At 45.6% G+C, this 23,058-nt stretch overlaps 1 protein-coding gene across 1 annotated transcript in view; it reads right to left on the bottom strand.

Moving 5' to 3' along the window:
• SLC6A2 (solute carrier family 6 member 2) overlaps positions 1-23,058 on the bottom strand; it is a 50,315-nt gene that overhangs the window by 6,184 nt on the left and 21,073 nt on the right. The window contains exons 4-7 of the mRNA XM_053554052.1: positions 18,702-18,840; positions 3,723-3,857; positions 1,938-2,041; positions 678-802 (exon numbers count right to left, since the gene is read on the bottom strand). Of these exons, the coding sequence (XP_053410027.1) occupies positions 678-802; positions 1,938-2,041; positions 3,723-3,857; positions 18,702-18,840 (503 nt within the window). The remainder of the gene's footprint in view (positions 1-677; positions 803-1,937; positions 2,042-3,722; positions 3,858-18,701; positions 18,841-23,058) is intronic.

The raw sequence follows: 23,058 nt of genomic DNA, 5'->3' as shown, positions 1-23,058 counted from the left end.
ATCAGCTCCAACCCAGCCCTATGACATTTGATCCATCTGCAGGTGACAGACAAAGCCAGCACAGACTTACAGTTCACCTGCACATCAAGGAGGGTGGCCTTAGAGAGCCAGGCTAGGGACCAATGACTCGCCTGGACAGCAGAAGGCTCCAGGAGTGGACCCCACCTCCCATGCTCTGAGGAATCTGCTTTCATTCTCAAAAGCTTGCAGTCCTCAGAGCACATGAGAGACAGCCCCTCCCCAGGTCTCAGCTGCTTTGTGTCCATAAGAATGAGGGGAAGGGCACAGGCTCCAGCATCGGGCTGACTGGGGTTTGAACGCATCACTCACTGCCTGGGTGACGCTGGATAACTTATTTAACCTGAGTGTCAGTTTGATCATCTTTCAAAGTGTTATATGAGTCCATAGACACTTTCCTGGCAGTCTTGTGAGAACCAGAGAGATGCCAAATGCTTAGCCCAGAGGCTGGGACAGAGTGGACTCACCCTAAGCCTGGCTCAGGGAAGGTTCTGCTATGAGCTCTGGGCCCAGGACTGCCTGGAATTTCCATAGACCATCCTCAAGGGAAAGTCCATCCAATAGACAGTTTGGAGACCTCCACAGAGAGCCTGGCGGTCTACAGGTATGGAGGGGCTGTGAGCCAAGGGTGGGGGGGTCAAGGTTGTCTGCACACTCACCTTCAGTGGCCACATCCTCAATGTTGACCTTGTGCTCATGGGCCATGTAACCAAGGATGGAGAAGATGGCGAACCCAGAGACAAAGCTGGTGATACAGTTGATGCTGCTGGTCAGCAAGGCGTCCCTGGGGAAGAGGAGCTGTCAGTTCAAGTCCCCTGATTTCCCCCAATCCTGCCTATGGGCCAGCAGACCATCTGTGGAGCCTGCAGACCAGACCCAACCTGAATGCCGTGCTCCCTTCAGTTGCTGCAATGCCACGTGGCCCCCAAACCCATCATCACTGGTGCAGAGAGTGGCCAACTGATTACGGCTGGAATCTGATATCAGAGTCTTCTGGAAAATTCTCATTACAGAATTAAGCCACCAGCCTCCTTCAACAAATTTTCTGTGTCTCTACGGTGCCTCCCAACTCCTTACCCTGATATACAAGAGCTTTGCTAAGAGGACCCAGCCTTCCTTCTAGACTTATCTTCCATGACCCTCAACATCACTCTTTGAACAAATCAAACCAGCCAACTTGCTGGTCCACAAACACACCTCTTCCTGCCTCTGTCCATGCTGGCCCACCATGCACACTGTCTACTCTGCACCTGCCCAGCAATCCTAACTGTCCTCCCAGGTGCACCTCAAACTCTCCTATCACCCCATTCCCCTACCTCCCAGGTAGTGACTCATCCCACTGGCACACAATCATGATACTGTCTCTTACTGAAATACTGTGACCCTGCTTTAAGCCTTAATTGGCCTAGAGAGGGTGAGGAAGGTTGACCCAAATGTGTGCCCTTGTCTGAAGTCTGCAGAAAGTAGCATTCAATGCTACTGAACTGAGCTAGGGCATGGTCTGATTCCCAGATGCCCTGCAGTCTTACCTCTGACCCCGCCAGGCCCTCACCAGCTTGGGCATTCGACCCTGGCCCCTCTGGGCATCAGACAGACAGAGTCAGGCAGTGCTGTCTGCTTAGATAGCCACACAGTTCTCCTCTGCCTCAGCCACCCCTCCTCATGACCCCCCAGTGCCAGCAGCCTCGATCCTCCCCACTCTACACTTTTCATCTGCACAAGAGGCCTCTTGAAATTAAATGTGTTAGTCAGGACCCCCAGAGAGCATGTCAGACTTCATAGAGTGCCCAGGATGGGCCACAGGAGAAATTTGGCTTGTCCAAGGAGAGTTGGCTCCCAGAACAGTGCTCTCTCTCCTACCCTTCCAGGGGTTGACCTCCAGAATTTGTAACTTCCAAGAGCTGTAGAAAAGACCTTACCTGTAACAATTGTTGTCAAATTTGTTGTAACTGGCAAATGCAATCAAGACTCCAAATCCAGCCCCCAAGGAAAAAAATATCTGAGTTGCAGCATCGATCCACACCTGCAACCAGCAGACAGAAGCCATCACCCTCTGCTTCCTACAGCATCGTACGACCTTCTGGATGCTCTGCAAGGGCTGGGAACCCCTGGAGATGCTCTGAGACCTCAGGAGATGTGGTCTGAACCAGAGATGGGAAGCCCTAGGCACTGCCTCCCCTGCAGCCTGTACAAAACAACCATGGAGAAAGGCTGGGGCCTCCCTAGCGTCTCCCAGCCATGGGTAGTTCCTCACCCTGGAGGAACTCACGATTCAATTTCATATTTTGATTTTCAAAGAAAGTAAATAAATTAAAGGTCCTAGGCTAGATTGTGGACAGGGCAAGAGTACAGAGGGTCTTGACCATCTCAGGAGTTATGGAGAAGACATCTTCAGAGATGGATAATGATTCCTAGCAGCTTCTACCAGCTCACAGACAGCAGTAACTTCTTGGGAGCCTTTGGGGTTTACTTATTCCATCTTTTGGTTAACAAAAGCACATGGATGGAGGCCTAAATATCTGAGCCCTTCTCCAGCCTCTTTACCCTGTGGTCTAGCTCTGGTCAGTTTCACCTCTCTGTGTCTTAATGTCCTCTTCTGTATGGTGGGGTAATCATGCCCAGCCCTCTCAGACTACCAGCTGCAGTTCAGAGTTGAAAGATGTCTGCCTTCTCCCTACCGGTATTTTTCTAGGCTTCCCCAACTTTCCAAGCAGAGGGCTTAGCAACAAGATAGCTCTGTTCTTTGAGGGCTTAATTTGTACATATCTGAAAGTACTGGGATAGGCAAACAGTTGGGGAACAAATACAAGTCTGATTTCTTTTGCAATTTGCAACATGTCCTATGCTCTGTTATCTTTCTGACACCTCCTGAGCACACAGGTTTGCTACAGGTTGCTGGTCTACAGCACTGTAGTGTGCCATGGCGTCATAAGCATGTGGGGAAGATGTTGGGGTGCCTCCTTCCTAAGGCTGTGCTGCTTCTTCCTGCCAGGATTACTCCGGGTCCAAATAAAGTGTGAAGGATCCCTTGAGACTTGTGGGAAAACGTCCTCAGGGAGCAAGCCCTGCAGGAGGAGGCTGAGTTTATCTCAGGCATTAGTGAAGATGCTTGAGGCCCTTGGGTATCTCCGAGATTGTCTCTGCTCCCACCCTTATGGCTCTACACGGGACTTCACTACCAAATTAGCCCCCATTTTAATAGTAATTTAGGCCTCTGGGCAGGACAGCAGCTAGAAGAGGCTGTTGGGGGCAGGTCAGCAGGTCCAGGTCTCCCTGGCGGCTGAGGTCACCCCTATGCAACACCATGGGATGGGGGCAAAGGTCAGGTTGGAAACCAGAAAGCAGAAGTAGGGCTAGGGAGCTGTGGGCACAGGACAGGAGTGAGGACTCAGGACACCGAATCCCCTTCACAGGGTGCTTCTCTTCTTGCAAAGAGCAGTCAGTGAAGGCCACCAAATGGGACCACCTTATCCCAGGCCATCAGTCTGTATGGGCTGGTGGGGACTGTCAGGTGTAAATCAGCATCAGTCAGATGAGGAAACTAACACTCAGACAGAGAAGGATCCTGTCCTAGGCCATGCTGCAAGTTTGTGGCAGAGCTGGCACCCAATTTTCCATACCCCTCTGCAACTTTCCATGCCCCTCTGCCCCTGAGAACCCTCACCCAAGGCAGGCCCAAGGCTGGGCAGTCACTGGGCACTGACCGTGGCCTCTTTTAGGCGGTAGAAGTCGATGTGCAGGTAGGCGTTGATGCCGTTGGAGGCGCCAGGCAGCGTGATGCCGTGAACCAGGAGCACGAACAGCACCAGGTAAGGCAGCGTGGCTGTGATCCACACCACCTGGGCAACAGACAGCTCATGTGAGAGCCATGCTCTGCCTCAACCCAGTGGAGAACTAGTGGGGCACAGGGCCCTCTGCCTGGGAGCCAACCACGCCCTCCCCACCGTCCCTTACCCAGGTATGTTCTACAAGTGCCATCTCTGGAGCAAGCCCTGAGCCAGGCTCTAGGGACAGAACAATGACTGGACATTGGCCTCATCCTGGAGAAGCTCAGAGCCTGAGAGAGAATCAGCTGCCCCGGGGCTAGTGCACAGTGGAAGCTAATGGCATCAGGGACACAGAATCAGTTGCTCATAGAACTGGATGCCTCCTCCTTTACAAAGTCACCTCCCCCGACTCCTTAAAGCTGCCTCATGCAGGACTAAGCACACCCAGCTTCGTGCCCTCCCCTTTCCCTGCCAGTCCTGCATCCACATCGCTGCTGCTGGTGGCTGCACCCATCTGACTGGCAGGATGTTTCGAAGTCAATCTCTTTCTCTCCCTCTCCCCCTTCTCTCCCTGTCCTTTGCCTCACCCTCTTTTTCTTCATCCTCATTCAAGCATCTGTCCCTAAATGCACTGCCCAAGAAGGAATATGTCTGGACAGAAAGCAAAATCTCTGGCCATTCTTTATTTTAGTAGGAACAAATTTGGGACACAGAAGAAGTATCTTCGTCCGAAACACAAAAGGAAAGAGATTATCCCCAGACTAAAGAAAGACACCCTGACCCCTTGCCTGAGTTGGAGGAATGGAGAAGAAAAGTAGGGGCAGAGGAAGGAGAGGGCTGTGTGGGATTCCTTGTGCTTCCTTCTCGCCCTCGGCTACATGTTAGGACATTGTGGGCAAGTTATACTGCATAGATAAAAATGTGGAAGCTCAGATCCTGTTCTTATCATTTCTAATTTAATTGGTCTGGGGTGGGTCTTACACTTCCGTGTTTTTTAAGAGGCCTTAGGGAGCCAAGATGAGAAATCACTGCTTCAGGGAGATGCAGCCATGGGCAACCTTGGGCAGTCTTGCAGAGAGAAGACCATGCCCCACACAGAAAATCAGGTCAGGGTGGTCAGACCCAAGAAAGGTTCAGCTGAAACACGAGCAGAAATATAATGTAAGTGCCACATCGATCCTCACTGCAAAGCCCTGGCACTACACAGCCCCAAGAATCTTCACATATGCCCATGATTCAAGGAAGAAAATGGAATCCTTGAATCATGACTGAGGGGAAAGTTCTTTGCCAGTCTAAAAAGACATGCACTCAAAACAAAAATGGAGATATAGAAAATAAAGTCATATTTTTCATACCTATGTCTAAGGACTGGGATTTACCTTTCTTTTTTGCTTGTTTTTCCTCCTAGACCATGAGCCCCTTAGAAGCAAAATCCTGTATTTTTCAAGCTTGTATCCTGAGTACCTGGCATACATTGGTACTTAAAAAAATGCTTATTGGATAATGATCTGACAGTTGCATAGATGAGTGCCCAGATTATTAGGTAGATGGATAGTTGGATGTATAGTTGGGCAAATGGTTAAATGGATGGATGGATGATTAGGTGTGTGGATGGTTGAGTGGATGAATGGATAAATGGATAAGTGGATGAGTGGGCGAGTGATAAATCAGAGGGCTAGTGGATGACTGAGTTAGTCAAAGAATGCATGAAAGCACAAGCAAGTCAATGAATGAACAAATGAGTCAAATGGGAGTAAACACATCAGTGGTGGTCGTGTCTTCTGGGATCAGAGGCAATCAGAGAAAGCTCCTCTGTTCATGCCATTTGGTTGTTTCTCCTTCACTCGCTTATTCTGTCAAGGTTTTGTGAATGTGGGCTTTTGACTTCTGTTTTCTTTGGGGGGACAGGAACAAATTACATAATAAATGAAGAGAGAAGCATGCCCAGGAAACTGAAGCTGTTGCATCTGGATGGCCTTACACTGATTTTGTATTCATTCTCCCAGAATGAGTCTAAGTTCTTGGCTCCAGGTACAAGGAAGAGCCCTCACACATTATTGTGATGTTGTGGTGCATCCTAATTGCCATAGTCTTCTACAACTTGTATCAATAGTTGTCCCAGCGCATCAGAATAAGCAAGTCTACACTTCCTGATCCAAAAACCAACGTCCTGAGTTCTTACTCCAGGGAATCTGCCATGGAGCCTGGAGGTGGCCTGCGTTGGCCATGCCTGAGGTCCCAATGTAGATTCAGTTTCCCCAAGGAATACATCAGGACATGAGTGAGCTGAGTCTGACTACAGTCTAGCATCGAGACAGGGAGGGCTTGTTTTGTCCATGCACATGTGTTCAACACTAAACCATCTGAGTCTTGTTGAAAGTTTCAGAATTGATGGCAAATTTGAGTTCAACTGTCTGAGACCTTGTGTCAAATGAGAGGCTCCTGGATCCTTGGCCAACCACTCACTCATGTTCACTTATGCTCTGTATGCACACTGGGAAAAGAGAAGGGACACATGGGCTTTGTCATCTCCACCCCAGGCCTCTAAACTCTCAATGTCTAATGCATCTCTGGCCATGAGAAGCCAGACTTAGTCCAACTTTGAGCACAGGATCGGGGAAGCAATGAACAGCCCATTGGTTTTGGCAAGTACCCTCAGTCCCCAAGGAAGGTCACTGCTTTTTAACAACTTAAGCTCAAATTCTTACCTGCCTGGTGTTTCTGTGAACAATTTGTATGGTCCCAGGGTACCAAACTCAATCCAATGGCTGACAATCAAAATGAAGAAGATCTTGACTCCGTATAAGGAAGAGCCTTCAAATGGAGAAAGCTCTCTAAAGGGAATGAGCTGGCCAGGGAGGTGTGAGGTCGCTGTCATTAAGCCTGGCTATAAGTCAGGCCTCAGGCAAAGGATTGCCTAGATTAGCATCAGAACCATCTAGAAGCTTTCAGAAATGCAAAGTCTCACCACTGCAGCCACCACCCCACCTCTGCCTCTAAATCAGACTCTCTTCCAAGTAGGGACCCAGGAATATGAGTTTTAACATGCTCTTTGGGTGATTCTTACATGCATTAGTTTGGGAAGCACTGCCTGGGATCTGCTGTAAGGTCATAATAACATAGAGGCCATAAATGTCTGAGTTTTATCAATAGAAATCAGCCATTGATTTAACCTTTACTGATTTAGAATTTGTGATCCCCTGAACTGAGTTTTAGGGACATTTTCACTACATCAAAAAAAACAAAAACAAAAACAAAAACACTTTTGTAGGGTATGGATTAAGTACTGATGTTACTTAAGAAAACACCAAGCTAAAATATTTCAGCATATGCATTGCTAATATGCCAAATAATGCTGTTCATTGTAATTGGATCCCATCAAGTCACTGAAGCAAGCCAGGACCAGTCTATATTGACACATTCATGAGAAGACTTGGGTAGAATTATGACTTGAATGTGAAAGTAACAGAACTCCCTTTCTATTTAAATATTTTCAGACTCAAGTTTTGTTTGAATTGGTCTGGCTTTCTCTCTCCACAGTCCCACCACCTTTACCAGAACTCAGGAGATTCTTCACCTGTTCCCATGCCCCCAAACAACCCAAAGGCTGGTAGGTAGGAAGGCGGAGTGGTTGGTGATTGACCCTGGCTTATCTATCTCCAACTAAAGAAGAATATGAAGTTTCCAAAAGTTTAGTCCAATATGTAAACAGGGCTGGTGGGGGCCTGGGCCCAGGCTTCTTTCCAGCCCCACAGTGACTTAGCAATGCAGTATGTGAAAGTCACTGAGGTGGGGGCAGAGCAGGGTGGGAGTGCTGATGACAGGGACACAGACAGGGATCATTTATTGAGCAATTCCCACCTGCCAGCCCTGCATGGAAGACCTCCCACTTCATCCTCCCAGTAGCCTTGGAGGGAGTCACATTCTCTCATCACCCTCAATTTACAGGTGAGAGAACTGAAGCTTATGGAGGATCATTAACCCTGAGGTCACAGGTGGTCTGGCCACAAAGCCCATGTTCTTAATCACTCACTATACTCTATAGTGGACACCAGGTTTCAAGTTCCAGCTGTACTAAAGATTGCTGTGAAACCTTTTCCCTCTCTAGGCCCTTATTTCCTCATTCATACAAGGAGGTTCAAATAGCTAGCCTTGAAGTATCTTTCAGCATTGACAGGTTGGGTTACTGGGCTTGTAGTTGCTAAATGCCACTTTGGCCAAGAACTCATGAGATTGAAGAGGCAGATTGGACTCCAGAATGGCAAGCAGCAGTGTGCACACACTTGCCAGGATCTCTGGGAGCTAATGCCTCACTCAAACCTCCACCCTCTACCTAGAGGTGGTCTATGGGCCAACAGAGTTGTCACATAGTGTATAGTCTGGGGTAACACTTTGCCCTGGTTCAGACAGTGCCCGGTCTCCCACCATCCCAGTGGCGTTAGAGTCATACATCTTCCCAAGCACAGCCTTCACTTGACAAGACAGGAAGTATGAACATCTGTGATTTGTTTCAGGCTGGCTCTGTGGCTTACAGAAAGCTTCTAAGGAAAGCCTGGTGTTCCATTCCAGATGCAGTTGGGGAAGAAATAAGCAACACTCTTGGTTTTTTCGTGAGCCAGTTTATAAACACAATTAAAGGTGGGGCCTGGGAATATCTTGAGAGAAGCTCTCCATTCTAGAAATCCCCTCCCAATGGATTACCCAGGGCACTTGTATGCTCAGCCAGAACACAGAGAGGCTTACACTAAACGTGGGCTGTGGCTTCAGTTAACACACAAGGGTGACTCATATTCCTCACTCATCATGTTTCCATGTGGGTGACTTTTAGTGTAACACTCCTGTCCCATCCTTCATTATACTACTCTTCTGCAGGTGCACTTAAAAAGAGGAACGGGGAGTGGTGGCGCCTGTGGCTCAAGGGGGTAGGATGCTGGCCCCATATGCAAGAGGTGGCAGGTTCAAACCCAGCCCTGGACAAAAACAAAAAAACAAACAAAGGAACTGGGCATACTCAGCTCCACTGGTCTTGGTCTTCCTCGAGCATCAGCTCTGCCTGCAGACAGTGTAAGCTCTGCTCTGGCCAGGTGGTCAGCTAGGTAGGGTAGGCTCTACCCCTTTGGCGATGGCTGTGGGGAACTTAATCTTAACATGCAGTGATAGAAGCCTGTGGTGCCTGTCTCCCACCCCCACAGGACAGTAGTGGTAGTAAAGTTAATACATCTTCTAAGGTTCACAGAGGTGGGCTTGAGGCCAGGAGAGCCCTGCTCCTGGTACCAGGAAAAGGCACAAAGAGTGCTAGACACAGGTGGCCCAGGCCATCAACACCTCTATGGCTTTGCTCATACAGTTCCTTCCACCTTACCCTTTCCCCGCCCTACCCGTCCTGCCTTTACAACTCAAATGTCACCTTCCCCAGGGTCTTTTCTGATCCTTGCTGTTTAAAGAACTTGTTGCCTCCACTAATGTAGCATCTCAAACTTTCTGACCATGACCCATGGTAAGAACTTTCTTCTTTATCAAGACAAACTATTCATAAACATAAAGAGTGCTGCAAGAGACAGCTTATTTTTCTATGTGTCATGTACTCATTAGATGGCCTATTTCATTTTTTAAAATTGTGATGACACACTAAATTGATTTAATGACAGTTTAAAAAACCCACAGTTTGTATTTCTACTAAAGTATATAACCTGACTACTGGTTGTGAAATTATCTACTGTGTAAAGTTAAGTTAACAAAAAAGTAAAATATATAAAAGCTTGTGAAGTTCATGACCACTGGTGTTTATTTAAAGGAAGACAGACATACATGTTTCTGGATAGAGACCCAAATAACTAGTGACATTCATTGTCCTACCACCTATCTGTAATACACATAAGCAATTAAAGAAGGAATCTGCCTTATTTATTCTTGCAACACTAATACTATCATCAAGTCTGGTATCTAGTAGATGTCCAAAAATACTTAATAATTTTTTACTGAATTAAAAAAAACCCTTAGTGAAGCTTCCTAAACTTATTTACTTGCCCACCCTTCAATCCTTCAATAAATATTTACCAAAGACCTATTATGTGCTAGGCATCCAGATGATAGTGGTCCTAGTCTGTTTTGCTCAACCCCAGAATTCCTCCCAGCCCTCATCTGCATATTTTGAGTCCTAGGGAAGACACCGTGTCCCCAGTAGGAAGATGGGAAGTTCCATTTCTAGTTCTTGACAAACTTTAGCTCCATTGGTTGCTTGTCCCTTGCCACCATCTTTTCTCTTGATGGCATTACCAAGAACTCTAGTAGTATCAGAAAGAACCCTGTTGCACCCCTCTTTCCAAACTCAGCTGCATAATGAAGCTTCTCACAGATTCATGACTGCCTGATTATGGTAAACTATTGTCTTGTGACCCAGTGAACTCAGACCTGTGTGTACTTCCCTCCCACATGGACTCTGGGATTTACTACAAGTCTTGTTAGGGGCTTTGGGACAATAGCGAGCATGATGCAAGCAGAGACTGGAAGAGCAACTTGCACATTGAGGCTTGTCTACTTGGAACCTACTCTTTGAACTCAATCACCATTCTGTGAGAAGCCCAAGCAACATAGAAATGTACCAAGGTGTTCTGGTGGACAGCTCCAGTTTATATCCCAGCCAGCACCAACTGCCAGAGAAGTGAATGCACCATTAAGGATGTTCCAGCCCAGTCGAGACCCAAATATGTAGCCCAGAGAATATCACACGGAACAGAAGAACCACTCTGCTGATCCCAGTCAATCCATAGAATCTTGAGAGATAATAAAATGGTTGCGGGCGGCGCCTGTGGCTCAGCGGGTAGGGCGCCGGTCCCATATGCCAGAGGTGGCGGGTTCAAACCCAGCCCCGGCCAAATTAAAAAAAAAAAAAAATAAAATGGTTGCTATTTTGGGCGGCGCCTGTGGCTCAGTCGGTAAGGCGCCGGCCCCATATACTGAGGGTGGCAGGTTCAAACCCGGCCCCGGCTGAACTGCAACCAAAAAATAGCTGGGCGTTGTGGCGGGTGCCTGTAGTCCCAGCTACTCGGGAGGCTGAGGCAAGAGAATCACTTAAGCCCAGGAGCTGGAGGTTGCTGTGAGCTGTGTGATGCCATAGCACTCTACCTAGGGCCATAAAGTGAAACTCGGTCTCTACAAAAAAAAAAAAAAGGTTGCTATTTTAAGTCACTAAATAGGGGGGCAGTTTGTTGCATAGCCATGCTAACTAAAACACTAGAAAGGGCATTTCCCAGCTACATCTTCTTTAATAGTGATGCTCTACAATTCACGGGTATCCAGCCTTTTTTTTTTTTTTTCCTCTGCTGCACATTGGAAGAATAGAGTTTTCTTAGGCCACACATTAAATACACAAACACTAAAAAAGCTGATTAGCAAAAAAAATGCATATTTTTTGTGATGTCTTATACAACAGATAAGCAAAAAAAGCCCTCCCAAAAGCAGGAAGTGTCCCATGGGCCACAGGCTGGACACCTCTGCTACATCCGTAGGGTCCTCAGACTATTAAGGATCCTCAAATTGTTACTCCTATTACGTTCCTCAGGCGAAAAATGAACATGAGCCATTTCCTGAGTATACCCCACCCCTAAGAGGCTGACTACAGTGTCACCCACATTCAGAATACCAACTCCAAACTGCCCTCATTGGTTACCTAATTCTGTGCTCTTCTCTTCAAAACACCTAGACCCTTGGGGCCCTCAGCACAGAGTGAGAGGAAACCCAAAGCCCAGCATACATCTGGATATCTTCTAGATTCAAGTATGCTTTTACTACTCAAAAACTCCGGGGGGGTGTTGATTTATAGTGAAGCAAATTTGATTTATAATTGATTTTATAATAAAGCAAATTTAATATTTGAAAGAAATTTTAGGTTGGAATTCAGTGGTTGCTTTCGGCTTTGTCAAAAGGCTTTGGGGGGAGCCCACCCTCTAGGGGAGTTGCCCCACTTTGCTAATAAGCCTTTTGCTGGTGGAACAATCCAAGATGGTGGCCATCTGCAAACAGGGCCTCCCTGCAACAGGGCACGGTGAGTCTGGGGAGATAAGACTCCAGGCATCTCTGGCTGGTGGGATCTGCCTATAATCATCCCTTTGAGGATACAGGGAGTCAGCAAGGGACTTCTGGACCCCAAGAGGAGGACAAAAACAGTGGAAAACTGGCAAGTGGTTGTGTGTGCTTGATCGACCTAATCCCGCCGGCAGCCGTAAGTACAAGCAGCAGTGAGACTACAAACTGGAAATGCCCTACCTGTGAACTGTTTTGCTGTTTTTGGACTTGGCACTCAGTTGAACTGCCTTGGGGAGAGCTTGAGCAGGAGTGCAGAGAACTTTGGGCCTTGTCTAGGGCCCCAGACTGAGACACTGAGACAGGCCGAGCTAATAGTATTCGGCTGTGGGCCACAGGGAGCCATTGTGAGAGAACTGCCCAGGCAAGCTCCACCCTCAGGGTCACAGAGCAAGGATCGGGTGGGAGCTAGTAACCTAGTGACTGAACAGGCTAAAGGCGGGGACTGAGCTGCCTTACAGCCTTAACCCTCAGGGGCAGAGTGAGACTGGTTTTGGCACGCTGGAGCCTCGGGCTATTGCCCTGGGTAGAGTGCCGTGGCGTCATAGCTCATACCAACCTCAAACTCCTGGGCTTGGTGCCATCTGGACCTCCATAAGAGCTGTGCCACGACCCCTGACCCGCGACCTGCGTCCGCTGGGCCTCCACATGCCCTGACCGGGAAATGCAGGAGCCGCACAACCCTGCATCCTCCCTCCTGTACACTCCCTCCCTCAACACGGGCCCACTCATCTGGCCAGGGACTCTGGTAGCCGCATGCCCTCCGGAGCCCTCCCTGCCTCTGTGCAGAGCCCTTCTCCTGGCCAGAGACTGCTGGCGCCTTGGGCTCTCTGTGCCAAAGTCATTAGGCACCAGGCACTCCCAGAAAAATGCGCACCACCTCCCGCCCTGTTGCTGGATTGGGGTGTGTCACACTCCAGAGCTGCTTCCACAACCAGAACTCCCTGGCTGGGGCAGCCCCAGAGGAACTACACAGGGTCACTCCCCACAAAGATCCAGCAACAGTAGAGTGATCCCATTGGGGTCTAATCTTGGACAGACACTTTCCCAACGCTGAGGATGGCCAGAGACAATGGTGAAAAACCATCGTGAGGCAAAATCAACAGAAAAACTCTGGCAGTATGAATAATCAGAGTAGATCAACTCCCCCAAGGATCAATGGGGCAGACACAGCACAAGATCCCATGCACAAACAAATAGCTGAGATATCAGAAATTGAATTCAGAATCTGGATAGCAAATAAGATCGAATTAGAATTCCAAATAGTAACCCAAAAGATATCTCAAGAATTCAACGAATTCAAAGACCAAATGACCAAAGATTTTGACACATTGAGACAAGAAGTTGCAGCCCTCAAAGATGTCAGAAACACAGTAGAGTCCCTCAGTAACAGAATGGAGCAAGCAGAACAAAGGATTTCTGACATTGAAGACAAAGCTCTCAAACGCTCCCAAACTCTCAAAGAGGAAGAGAAATGGAGGGCAAAAACAGATCACTCTCTCAGAGAGCTCTGGGATAATTCGAAGAAAACCAATGTTCGTCTTATAGGGATCCCGGAAAGTGATGAAGTGGCTTCACAAGGCACAGAGTCTCTTCTCCATGAGATTATGAAAGAGAACTTTCCAGACATGCCAAGAGATTCTGAAATTCACATAGCAGACAGTTTCAGAACTCCAGCATGACTCAACCTGAATAAGACATCCCCCAGACACATCATAATCAATTTTACTAAAGTTGATATGAAGGAGAAAATTCTGAAAGCAGCCAGATGAAAGAAAACCATCACCTACAAGGGCAAGAATATTAGAATAACTGCAGATCTCTCTGCTGAAACCTTTCAAGCTAGAAGAGGATGGTCATTTACTTTTAATCTCCAAAAACAAAATAACTTTCAACCCAGGATCCTGTACCCAGCTAAACTCAGTTTCATTTATGACGGAGAAATTAAATACTTCAATGACATTCACATGTTGAAGAAATGTGCCATAACTAAACCAGCTCTCCAGGATATTCTCAGACCTATCCTCCATAAAGACCAGCATAACCCTCCACCACAAAAGTAAACCCACCCAGAAAATTTTGATCAAATTCCAACTTCCACAAAAGGATTAAAAATGTCCACTGGACTCTCAAAAGGCTTATCAATATGCTCAATTAATGTGAATGGTTTAAATTGTCCTCTAAAGAGGCACAGGTTGGCTGACTGGATACAAAAACTCAAGTCAGATATCTGCTGCATACAAGAATCACATCTTACATTTAAAGACAAATATAGACTCAAGGTGAAGGGATGGTCATCTATACTCTAGGTAAATGGAAAGCAAAAAAAAGCAGGTGTTGCAATCCTATTCACAGATGCAATAGGCTTTAACCAACCGAAATAAGGAAGGATAAGGATGGACACTTCATATTTGTTATAGGTAATACTCAATATGATGAGATTTCAATTATTAATATTTATGCATTCAACCAGAACACACCTCAATTTATAAGAGAGACTCTAACAGACATGAGCAACTTGATTTCCTCCACTTCCATAGTAGTTGGAGATTTTAACACCCCTTTAGCAGTGCTGGATAGATCCTCCAAAAAGAAGCTAAGCAAAGAAATTTTAGTTGTAAACTTAACCACTCAACATCTGGTCTTAATAGACATCTACAGAACATTTCATCCCAACAAAACTGAATACACATTCTTCTCATCAGCCCATGGAACATACTCCAAAATAGACCACATCCTAGGCCACAAATCTAACCTCAGCAAATTTAAAAAAATAGAAATTATTCTTTGCATCTTCTCAGACCATCATGGAATAAAAGTTGAACTCAATAACAACAGGAACCTGCATACTCATACAAAAACATGGAAGCTAAACAACCTTATGCTGAAGGATAGATGGGTTATAGACGAGATTAAGAAGGAAATCACCAAATTTTTGGAACAAAACAACAATCAAGACACGAATTACCAGAACCTCTGGGATACTGCAAAGGCAGTCCTAAGAGGGAAATTTATAGCACTGCAAGCCTTCCTGAAGAAAACAGAAAGAGAGGAAGTTAACAACTTAATGGGACATCTCAAGCAACTGGAGAAGGAAGAACATTCCAACCCCAAATCCAGCAGAAGAAAAGAAATAACCAAAATCAGAGCAGAATTAAATGAAATTGAAAACAAAGAATTATACAACAGATCAATAAATCCAAAAGTTGGTTTGTTGAAAAGATCAATAAAATAGATAAACCTTTGGCCAATCTAACCAGGAAAAAAAGAGTAAAATCTCTAATTTTATCGATCAGAAATGGTAAAGATGAAATAACAACAGACCCCTCAGAAATTCAAAAAATCCGTAACGAATACTACAAGAAACTCTAATCTCAGAAATATGAAAATATGAAAGAAATTGACCAATACCTGGAAGTACGCCACCTACCAAGACTTAGCCAGAGTGAAGTGGAAATGTTGAACAGGCCTATATCAAGTTCTGAAATAACATCAACTATACAAAATCTCCCTAAAAAGAAAAGCCCAGGACCAGATGGCTTTACATCAGAATTCTACCAAACCTTTAAAGAAGAACTAGTACCTATACTACTAAACTTCTTCCAAAATATAGAAAAAGAAGGAAAATTACCCAAGACATACTATGAAGCAAACATCACCTTGATCCCCAAACCAGGGAAAGACCCCACAAGAAAAGAAAATTATAGACCAATATCACTAATGAATATTGATGCTAAAATACTCAATAAGATCCTAACAAACAGAATCCAACAACACATCAAAAAAATTATACATCATGACCAAGTGGGATTTATCCCAGGGTCTCAAGGCTGGTTCAATATACGTAAATCTATAAATGTAATTCAGCACATAAACAAACTAAAAAATAAGGACCATATGATTCTTTCAATTGATGTAGAAAAAGCTTTTGATAATATCCAGCATCCCTTCATGATCAGAACACTTAAGAAAATTGGTATAGAAGGGACATTTATTAAACTAATAGAGACCATCTACAGCAAACCCACAGCCAATATCATACTGAATGGAGTTAAATTGAAATCATTTCCACTTAGATCAGGAATCAGGCAAGGTTGCCCATTGTCTCCATTGCTCTTTAACATTGTAATGGAAGTTTTAGCCATTGCAATTAGAGAAGAAAAGGCGATCAAGGGTATCCACATAGGGTCAGAAGAGATCAAACTTTCACTCTTCAGAGATGACATGATCGTATATCTGGAAAACACGAGAGATTCTACTACAAAACTTTTAGAAGTGATCAAGGAACACAGCAGTGTCTCAGGCTACAAAATCAACACCCATAAATCTGTAGCCTTTATGTATACCAACAATAACTAAGCTGAAAAACAGTCAAGGACTCTATTCCTTTCACAATAGTGCCAAAGAAGATGAAATATTTGGGAGTATATCTAACAAAGGACATGAAAGATCTCTACAAAGAGAACTATGAAACTTTAAGAAAAGAAATAGCTGAAGATGTTAACAAATGTAAAAACATACCATGCTCATGGCTGGGAAGAATCAACATTGTTAAAATGTCTATACTACCCAAAGAAATATATAATTTTAATGCAATTTCTTTTTTTTTTTTTTGTAGAGACAGAGTCTCACTTTATGACCCTTGGTAGAGTGCTGTGGCCTCACACAGCTCACAGCAACGTCCAACTCTTGGGGCTTAAGCGATTCTCTTGCCTCAGCCTCCTGAGCAGCTGGGACTACAGGCACCCGCCACAATGCCCTGCTATTTTTTGGTTGCAATTTGGCCTGGGCCGGGTTTGAACCTGCCACCCTCGGTATATGGGGCCGGCGCCTTACCGACTGAGCCACAGGCGCCGCCCCTGCAATTTCTATTAAAGCTCCATTGTTATATTTTAAAGATCTTGAAAAAACAATACTTCGTTTTATATGGAATAAGAAAAAACCTCAAATAGCCAAAACATTACTCAGCAATAAAAACACAGCAGGAGGAATCACGCTACCAGACCTGAGACTGTACTATAAATCGATAGTGATCAAAACAGCATGGTATTGGTACAAAAACGAGAAGTAGATGTCTGGAACAGAATAGAGAACCAAGAGATGAATCCAGCTACCTACCATTATTTGATCTTTGACAAGCCAATTAAAAACATTCAGTGAGGAAAAGATTCCCTATTTAACAAATAGTGCTGGGTCAACTGGCTGGCAACCTGTAGAAGATTGAAACTGGACCCACACCTTTCACCATTAACTAAGGTAGACTCTCACTGGATAAAAGATTTAAACTTAAGACGTGAAACTATAAAAATACTTGAAGAAAGTGTAGGGAAAACTCTTGAAGGAATCGGCCTGGGTGAATATTTTATGAGGAGGACTCCCCAGGCAATTGAAGCAGTATCAAAAACACCCTACTGGGACCTGATTAAACTAAAAAGCTTCTGTACAGCCAAGAACATAGTAAGTAAAGCAAGCAGACAGCCCTCAGAATGGGAGAAAATATTTGTAGGTTATACCTCCAATAAAGGTCTAATAACCAGAATCCACAGAGAACTCAAACGTATTAGCAAGAAAAGAACACCTGATCCCAGCTCAGGGTGGGCAAGGGATTTGAAGAGAAACTTCTCTAAAGAAGATAGATGCACGATCTACAGACACATGAAAAACAGCTCATCATCCTTAATCATCAGAGGAATGCAAATCAAAACTACTTTGAGATATCATCTAACCCCAGTAAGAGTAGCCCACATAACAAAATCCCCAAACCAGAGATGTTGGCATGGATGTGGAGAAAAGGGAACACTTCTACACTGCTGGTAGGAATGCACACTAATACATTCCTTCTGGAAGGATGTTTGGAGAATACTTAGAGACCTAAAAATAGACCTGCCATTCGATCCTATAATTCCTTTACTAGGTTTACACCCAGAAGACCAAAAATCACAATATAACAAAGACGTCTGTACCAGAATGTTTATTGCAGCCCAATTCATAATTGCTAAGTCATGGAAGAAGCCCAAATGACCATCGACCCACGAATGGACTAGCAAATTGTGGTACATGTATACCATGGAATATTATGCAGCTTTACAGAAAGATGGAGACTTTACCTCTTTCATGTTTACATGGATGGAGCTGGAACATAGTCTTCTTAGCAAAGTATCTCAGGAATGGAAGAAAAAGTATCCAATGTACTCAGCCCTACTATGAAGCTAAATTATAGCTTTCACATGAAGACTATAACCCAACTATAGCACAAGACTATGAGGAAAGGGCCAAGGAAGGGGAAGGGAGGGAGGAGGTTAGACTGGAGGGGGGGTAATGGGTGGGGCCACACTTATGGTGCATCTTAGAATGGGTACAGGCGAAACTTACCAAAGGCAGAATACAAATGTCTGCATACAATAACTAAGAAAATGCCATGAAGGCTACGTTGAACAGTTTGATGAGAATATTTCAGATTGTATATGAAACGAGCACATTGTACCCCTTGATTGCACTAATGTACACAGCTATGATTTATCAATAAAAATATTAATTAATTAATTTTTAAAAAAAGGCTTGGGGGGTGGGGTGTTCCCAGTTCCTGGCCTCTGCTACTAGGGGACGTTCTAGCAGGGGCATACAGGGAACTCTGATCTACTGTGTGCCCTCACCCTCCAGTGGCTTGGGAAGGAGAAAGGATTTGTCCAAGTCAGTGACAGAACTGGGGCTTGAATGCAAGCTTTGCACCTGTAGTTCCACCTTTTCTTTTTACCAACTACATGAAAAATACTAGAAAAATACCTTTTGGTCAAGGCCAGCCTCCCAACTGAAAGAGAAACAAAGAGCAGTTACCTTTCCTGATGTCTTCACTCCTTTCCAGAGGCTGAAGTACAAGACGATGATGACGACCATCAGACATAGCAGGAGCTGCCACTGGGGCAGGCCAATGTCGTGAATCCCATTGCTCTCATGGAGATGCAAGACACCACGCCTGCCCAGAGGAGAGGGGCGGGGACCAGGGAAGACAGCGTCAGGGAGGATGGCCAAGGTCATGGTCTCTGGCTGGTCCCCACAAGTGCACTGATGGAGACAAGACTTGGACTCTCCCGCAATGCTGGAGTTCTGACCACTGCTGTGCATCACGTGGGCCTGCCCTGCCCAGCCTGGGCCTGTGCCCAGGACTGCTCTGGCGGTAAGGCAAATCTTCTGAGGAGATTTCAAGCTCAAAGCTACTTTTAAAAGACAAAAATTAGGCCAGGCTGGGTGGCTCACACCTCTAATCTCAGCACTTTGAAAGGCTGAGGCAGGAGGATTGCTTGAGGCCAAGAGTTCGAGACTAGCCTGGGCAACACAGCTAGATCCTGTCTCTACAAAGAATTTAAATATTAGCCCGGCATGGTGGTTCATGCCTGTAGTCTAGTCCCAGCCAAGGGAGGTTAAAGTGAGAAGATCATTTGAGGCCAGGAGTTCAAGATTGCAGTGAACTTAGTTTGCACAACTGCACTCCAACCTAGACAACAGAGTGAGATAATTGTCTCAAAAAAAAAGGAAAAGAAAAGAAAGGAAAAAACATCTTTTAAGCATCTACCGCACATCTGGCCCCAGGTATAAATAGGGAAGGTCCCTGCCTTATAGAGCTCACATTCTAGGGGGTGGTAATTTTGCTCCCCAGAAGTTATTTGGCAATGTCTGAAATTTTTTTTTATTGTCATGACTTGTGGGGATATATCCTCTACCAGTGTCTAGAGGATAGAGACCATGTGCTGATAACCACCCTACAATGCACAGGACAGTCTCTAATCATAAAAAAAGTTATCCTGTCTGCAACATTCGTTTTGCTGAAGTAGAGAATCCCTGGTCTAGAGTCTGAAACATAAGTAAACAGTTCTCCTACTGGAGTATATCTACTAAGCTGGACATTTCCTGGGTATTTGCCCATAGAAATTTGTATGCATGTTCTAGAATGTTCGTGGCATAACTACCCACAATAACCTGAAACTGCAAAATACACTTAATAGGTGGTAGCAAATTGCCCAACATCCTTAGAATCCCAGTTCCAATTCCACTTCCCCTGGGAGGGCCCACTGATCACCCCCAGTAGGAATCCTTCAATCCTTTCAGTTCCTGTGACTCCTGGCTCATTAGCCAGCAGATGCTGCTCCTGTGACATCAGGCCTGATGGTATATAAGGCTTCCCGGGAATGAGATGGATCGACCATTCCTGGGTCCCCAGTGCCAGGCTCAGGACCAGCAGCTGGTCCTATTAGCTCCTAGATTATTGGAATAGGAACCAGCCTTTTTTGCTAAATATGATGATCCATTTTCCGTAGAAAATGAGATCCTAGGACCACCCCAAGGAGAACTAGAAAGGAAAGTGGCCTATTCTCCCACACACTCCCACTTCTCCTTCCACTACTTGCAGCAAATTCCTAACCATTTCCTCCTTTTCTTTCGCACTGCCAGAACAGCCACACCTTTCCCCAACTTGCCTGTGTCTCATGCTAGGACAGTTGCTCTCAGTAGGGAATCCATTCAGAAGTCAGCTGATTAATAAATTCATACTAAAGTGTTATAGGCAAACAGTAGCTTAATATATTGTCCTTCCCTGTGGAGTGACTTTAATCCCAAAGCACATATTGTTGACAAAATTTTATACATATTCCTGCAATGGATAAGATAGTTGATCACCTGTCTGCCAGAGGCCAGAAACAGCCTGAGGTGAAAGTCATGAGAAAGACAGGGTAAGAGTCCAGGCTTGCAGGTTTGCTCCAAGTCTGAAAACTCATTGAGCTTCTCTCTGGGTAGAAATCAAAAATTGTTTCTGGGCAGATGAAAGAAAGACTGGAAGATACCACTGATGCTGTTTCATCCATCTATTCATTGAAAATACATATCTATTATTGACAAGAATATAAAGGAAGGAAAAGTATCCAGTGTACTCAGCCCTACCATGAAACTAATTTATAGCTTTCACATGAAAGCTATAACCCAGTTATAACCTAAGAATATGGGGAAGGGGAAGAGGGAGGGGAGGGAGGGGGAAGGATGGGCCGAGGGAGGGTGATTGGTGGGATTACACCTGCGGTGCATCTTGCAAGGGTACATGTGAAACTTAGAAAATGTAGAATATAAATGTCTTAACACAATAACTAAGAAAATGCCAAGAAGGCTATATTCACCAGTGTGATGAAAATGTGTCAAACGGTCTATAAAACCAGTGTATGGTGCCCCATGATCGCATTAATGTACACAGCTATGATTTAAGAATAACAATAAAAAAAATTAGAGAATATATTCTCTTACAGCTGAAAAAAAAAAAAAAGAACATAAAGGAAGGAAAAAAATATAAAGGAAAAAATGTGGCACAGAAATTGCCCAGGTTCTGGGGTAAGACATAATTGGGCTCCCAACCTGCCTCCAGATCTTGCATGACCTGAATGTTTTCACTGATTCTACAAACTTCTTCTGAACCTCTGCTCTGAGCCAGACAGTGTGTCAGAGGCTGGTGACATGGCTGTGGCCATGCCAGTGATGGCTCCAGCTCACAGGAGCTCACAAGCAAGAGGATAATTATTAGTGTAAGCATTCCTCATCGCTGAGCTTTTTTCCTCTTCAATAAAATCTCTCTTATGAGGATTAAGTTATAGAATGTGAGACCCTGAACCTGGGAAACACTCAGCAAATGGCAATCAAGCTCAATATGATCGAGTCTCCAAGAGCAGCAGATGTCGGCAAGGAAGTGCCTGGAAAACTCAGCAGAGGGAGTCAGCTGGGCGGGCTCCCCTGAGGAGCTAAGTGCTTTCTCAGCTGTCCAGGGGGTGGGAGACAGAACATGCACAGGTGTGGTAGAGGGAAGCTGGGGAGAGGGGATGTGGGCCTGTGTGAATGGATGAGCAGAGCCGTGTGGGATCAAGGCCCACAGAGACCCATGCTCCTTCTCCAGGCAGCCCCATCCCTGCAGCTCCCAGGCCAGCTATCGAGGCCTTAAACTATAACCTTGCCTCGTCTTCCCCAGGGAATCAGGGGCCATATGTGGCCCCTCCTAATTCTACTCTTGGTCTGCTCCCTAGACCCCCACCCTCACTGGCCCTGTCTCAGACAAGACACACTTCCCTCCCTCCAGGACTATTGGGGGTGCACCCCAACCCTGGCCTTTCTGTCTCCTGGTGACTACCTTTATCCATTTCTGTGCTTCTGCACAACCATCTACCTAAACCTCTGTTCTGACCTTGCCGGATTCTGGCCTCTGCGTCCTCAGAGGTTCCTCACCACCTGGAGCCATTGTTCTCACCAGAGGCAATTTTGCACCTGCCTCTTGATACATTTGGCAGTATCTGGAGGCATTTTTAGATCTTTTTTTTGGGGGGGGTGGAAATTGCAAAGATGTATTTCTTTTTTTTTTTTTTTTTTATTGTTGGGGATTCATTGAGGGTACAATAAGCCAGGTTACACTGATTGCAATTGTTAGGTAAAGTCCCTCTTGCAATCATGTCTTGCCCCCATAAAGTGTGACACACACCAAGGCCCCACCCCCTTCCCTTCATCCCTCTTTCTGCTTTTCCTCCCCCCCCATAACTGGAGGGGAGGAGGGATGCTGCTGGTATCTAGAGGGTAGAGGCCAGGGCTGCCACTAAATATCCCAAATGCCCCAGACAGTGCCCACTCCTCACCCCTCAGCACAGAATTAGCCAACCCAGAATGCCAGAAGCATCCAAGCTAAAATCCTGCCCAGAGGGTAGAAACACAAGACTTTCAAAATCCAAGACCTTCCGCAGTCCATCCCATGCCAAGTTCAGCCCTTGCCTCCAGAACCCTTGCATCTTGCTCTGGGCTACAGCAAGGAGTCTCATTCCCCAGTCACAGGCTGGCTGCATGGGCTTTGGGACCTTTTGTTCCTTCAGCCAAGAAAACATTTTCCAGCCCCATTCATTTTCTTAGAAAGCTTCTCTTCATCCTGCTAATCCCAACTCAAAAATGATCCCCTGACTTATACCCGTCTCCTATGCTGAAGGGGAAGGAGAGAGAGGCAGAGAGAGAGGGAGAGAGAAAGAAAGAGAGAGAAAGAGAGAGAAGGAAGGGAAGGGAAGGGAGGAGAGGGCGGCAGGGCCTGGTACATCTCAAAAGATAGATAAAAGGTCAGGTACCAACCCCACCTGATGCTTAATTCTACTTCTTCCCATAGATTTATGAGCTAAGTATTGAATGGTGA

This window comes from Nycticebus coucang, chromosome 2 (genome assembly GCF_027406575.1).
Source record: "Nycticebus coucang isolate mNycCou1 chromosome 2, mNycCou1.pri, whole genome shotgun sequence".
Lineage (NCBI taxonomy): Eukaryota > Metazoa > Chordata > Mammalia > Primates > Lorisidae > Nycticebus > Nycticebus coucang.
The sequence above is the reverse complement of the archived record's forward strand: the minus strand, read 5'-3'. Positions and strand labels throughout refer to the sequence as shown.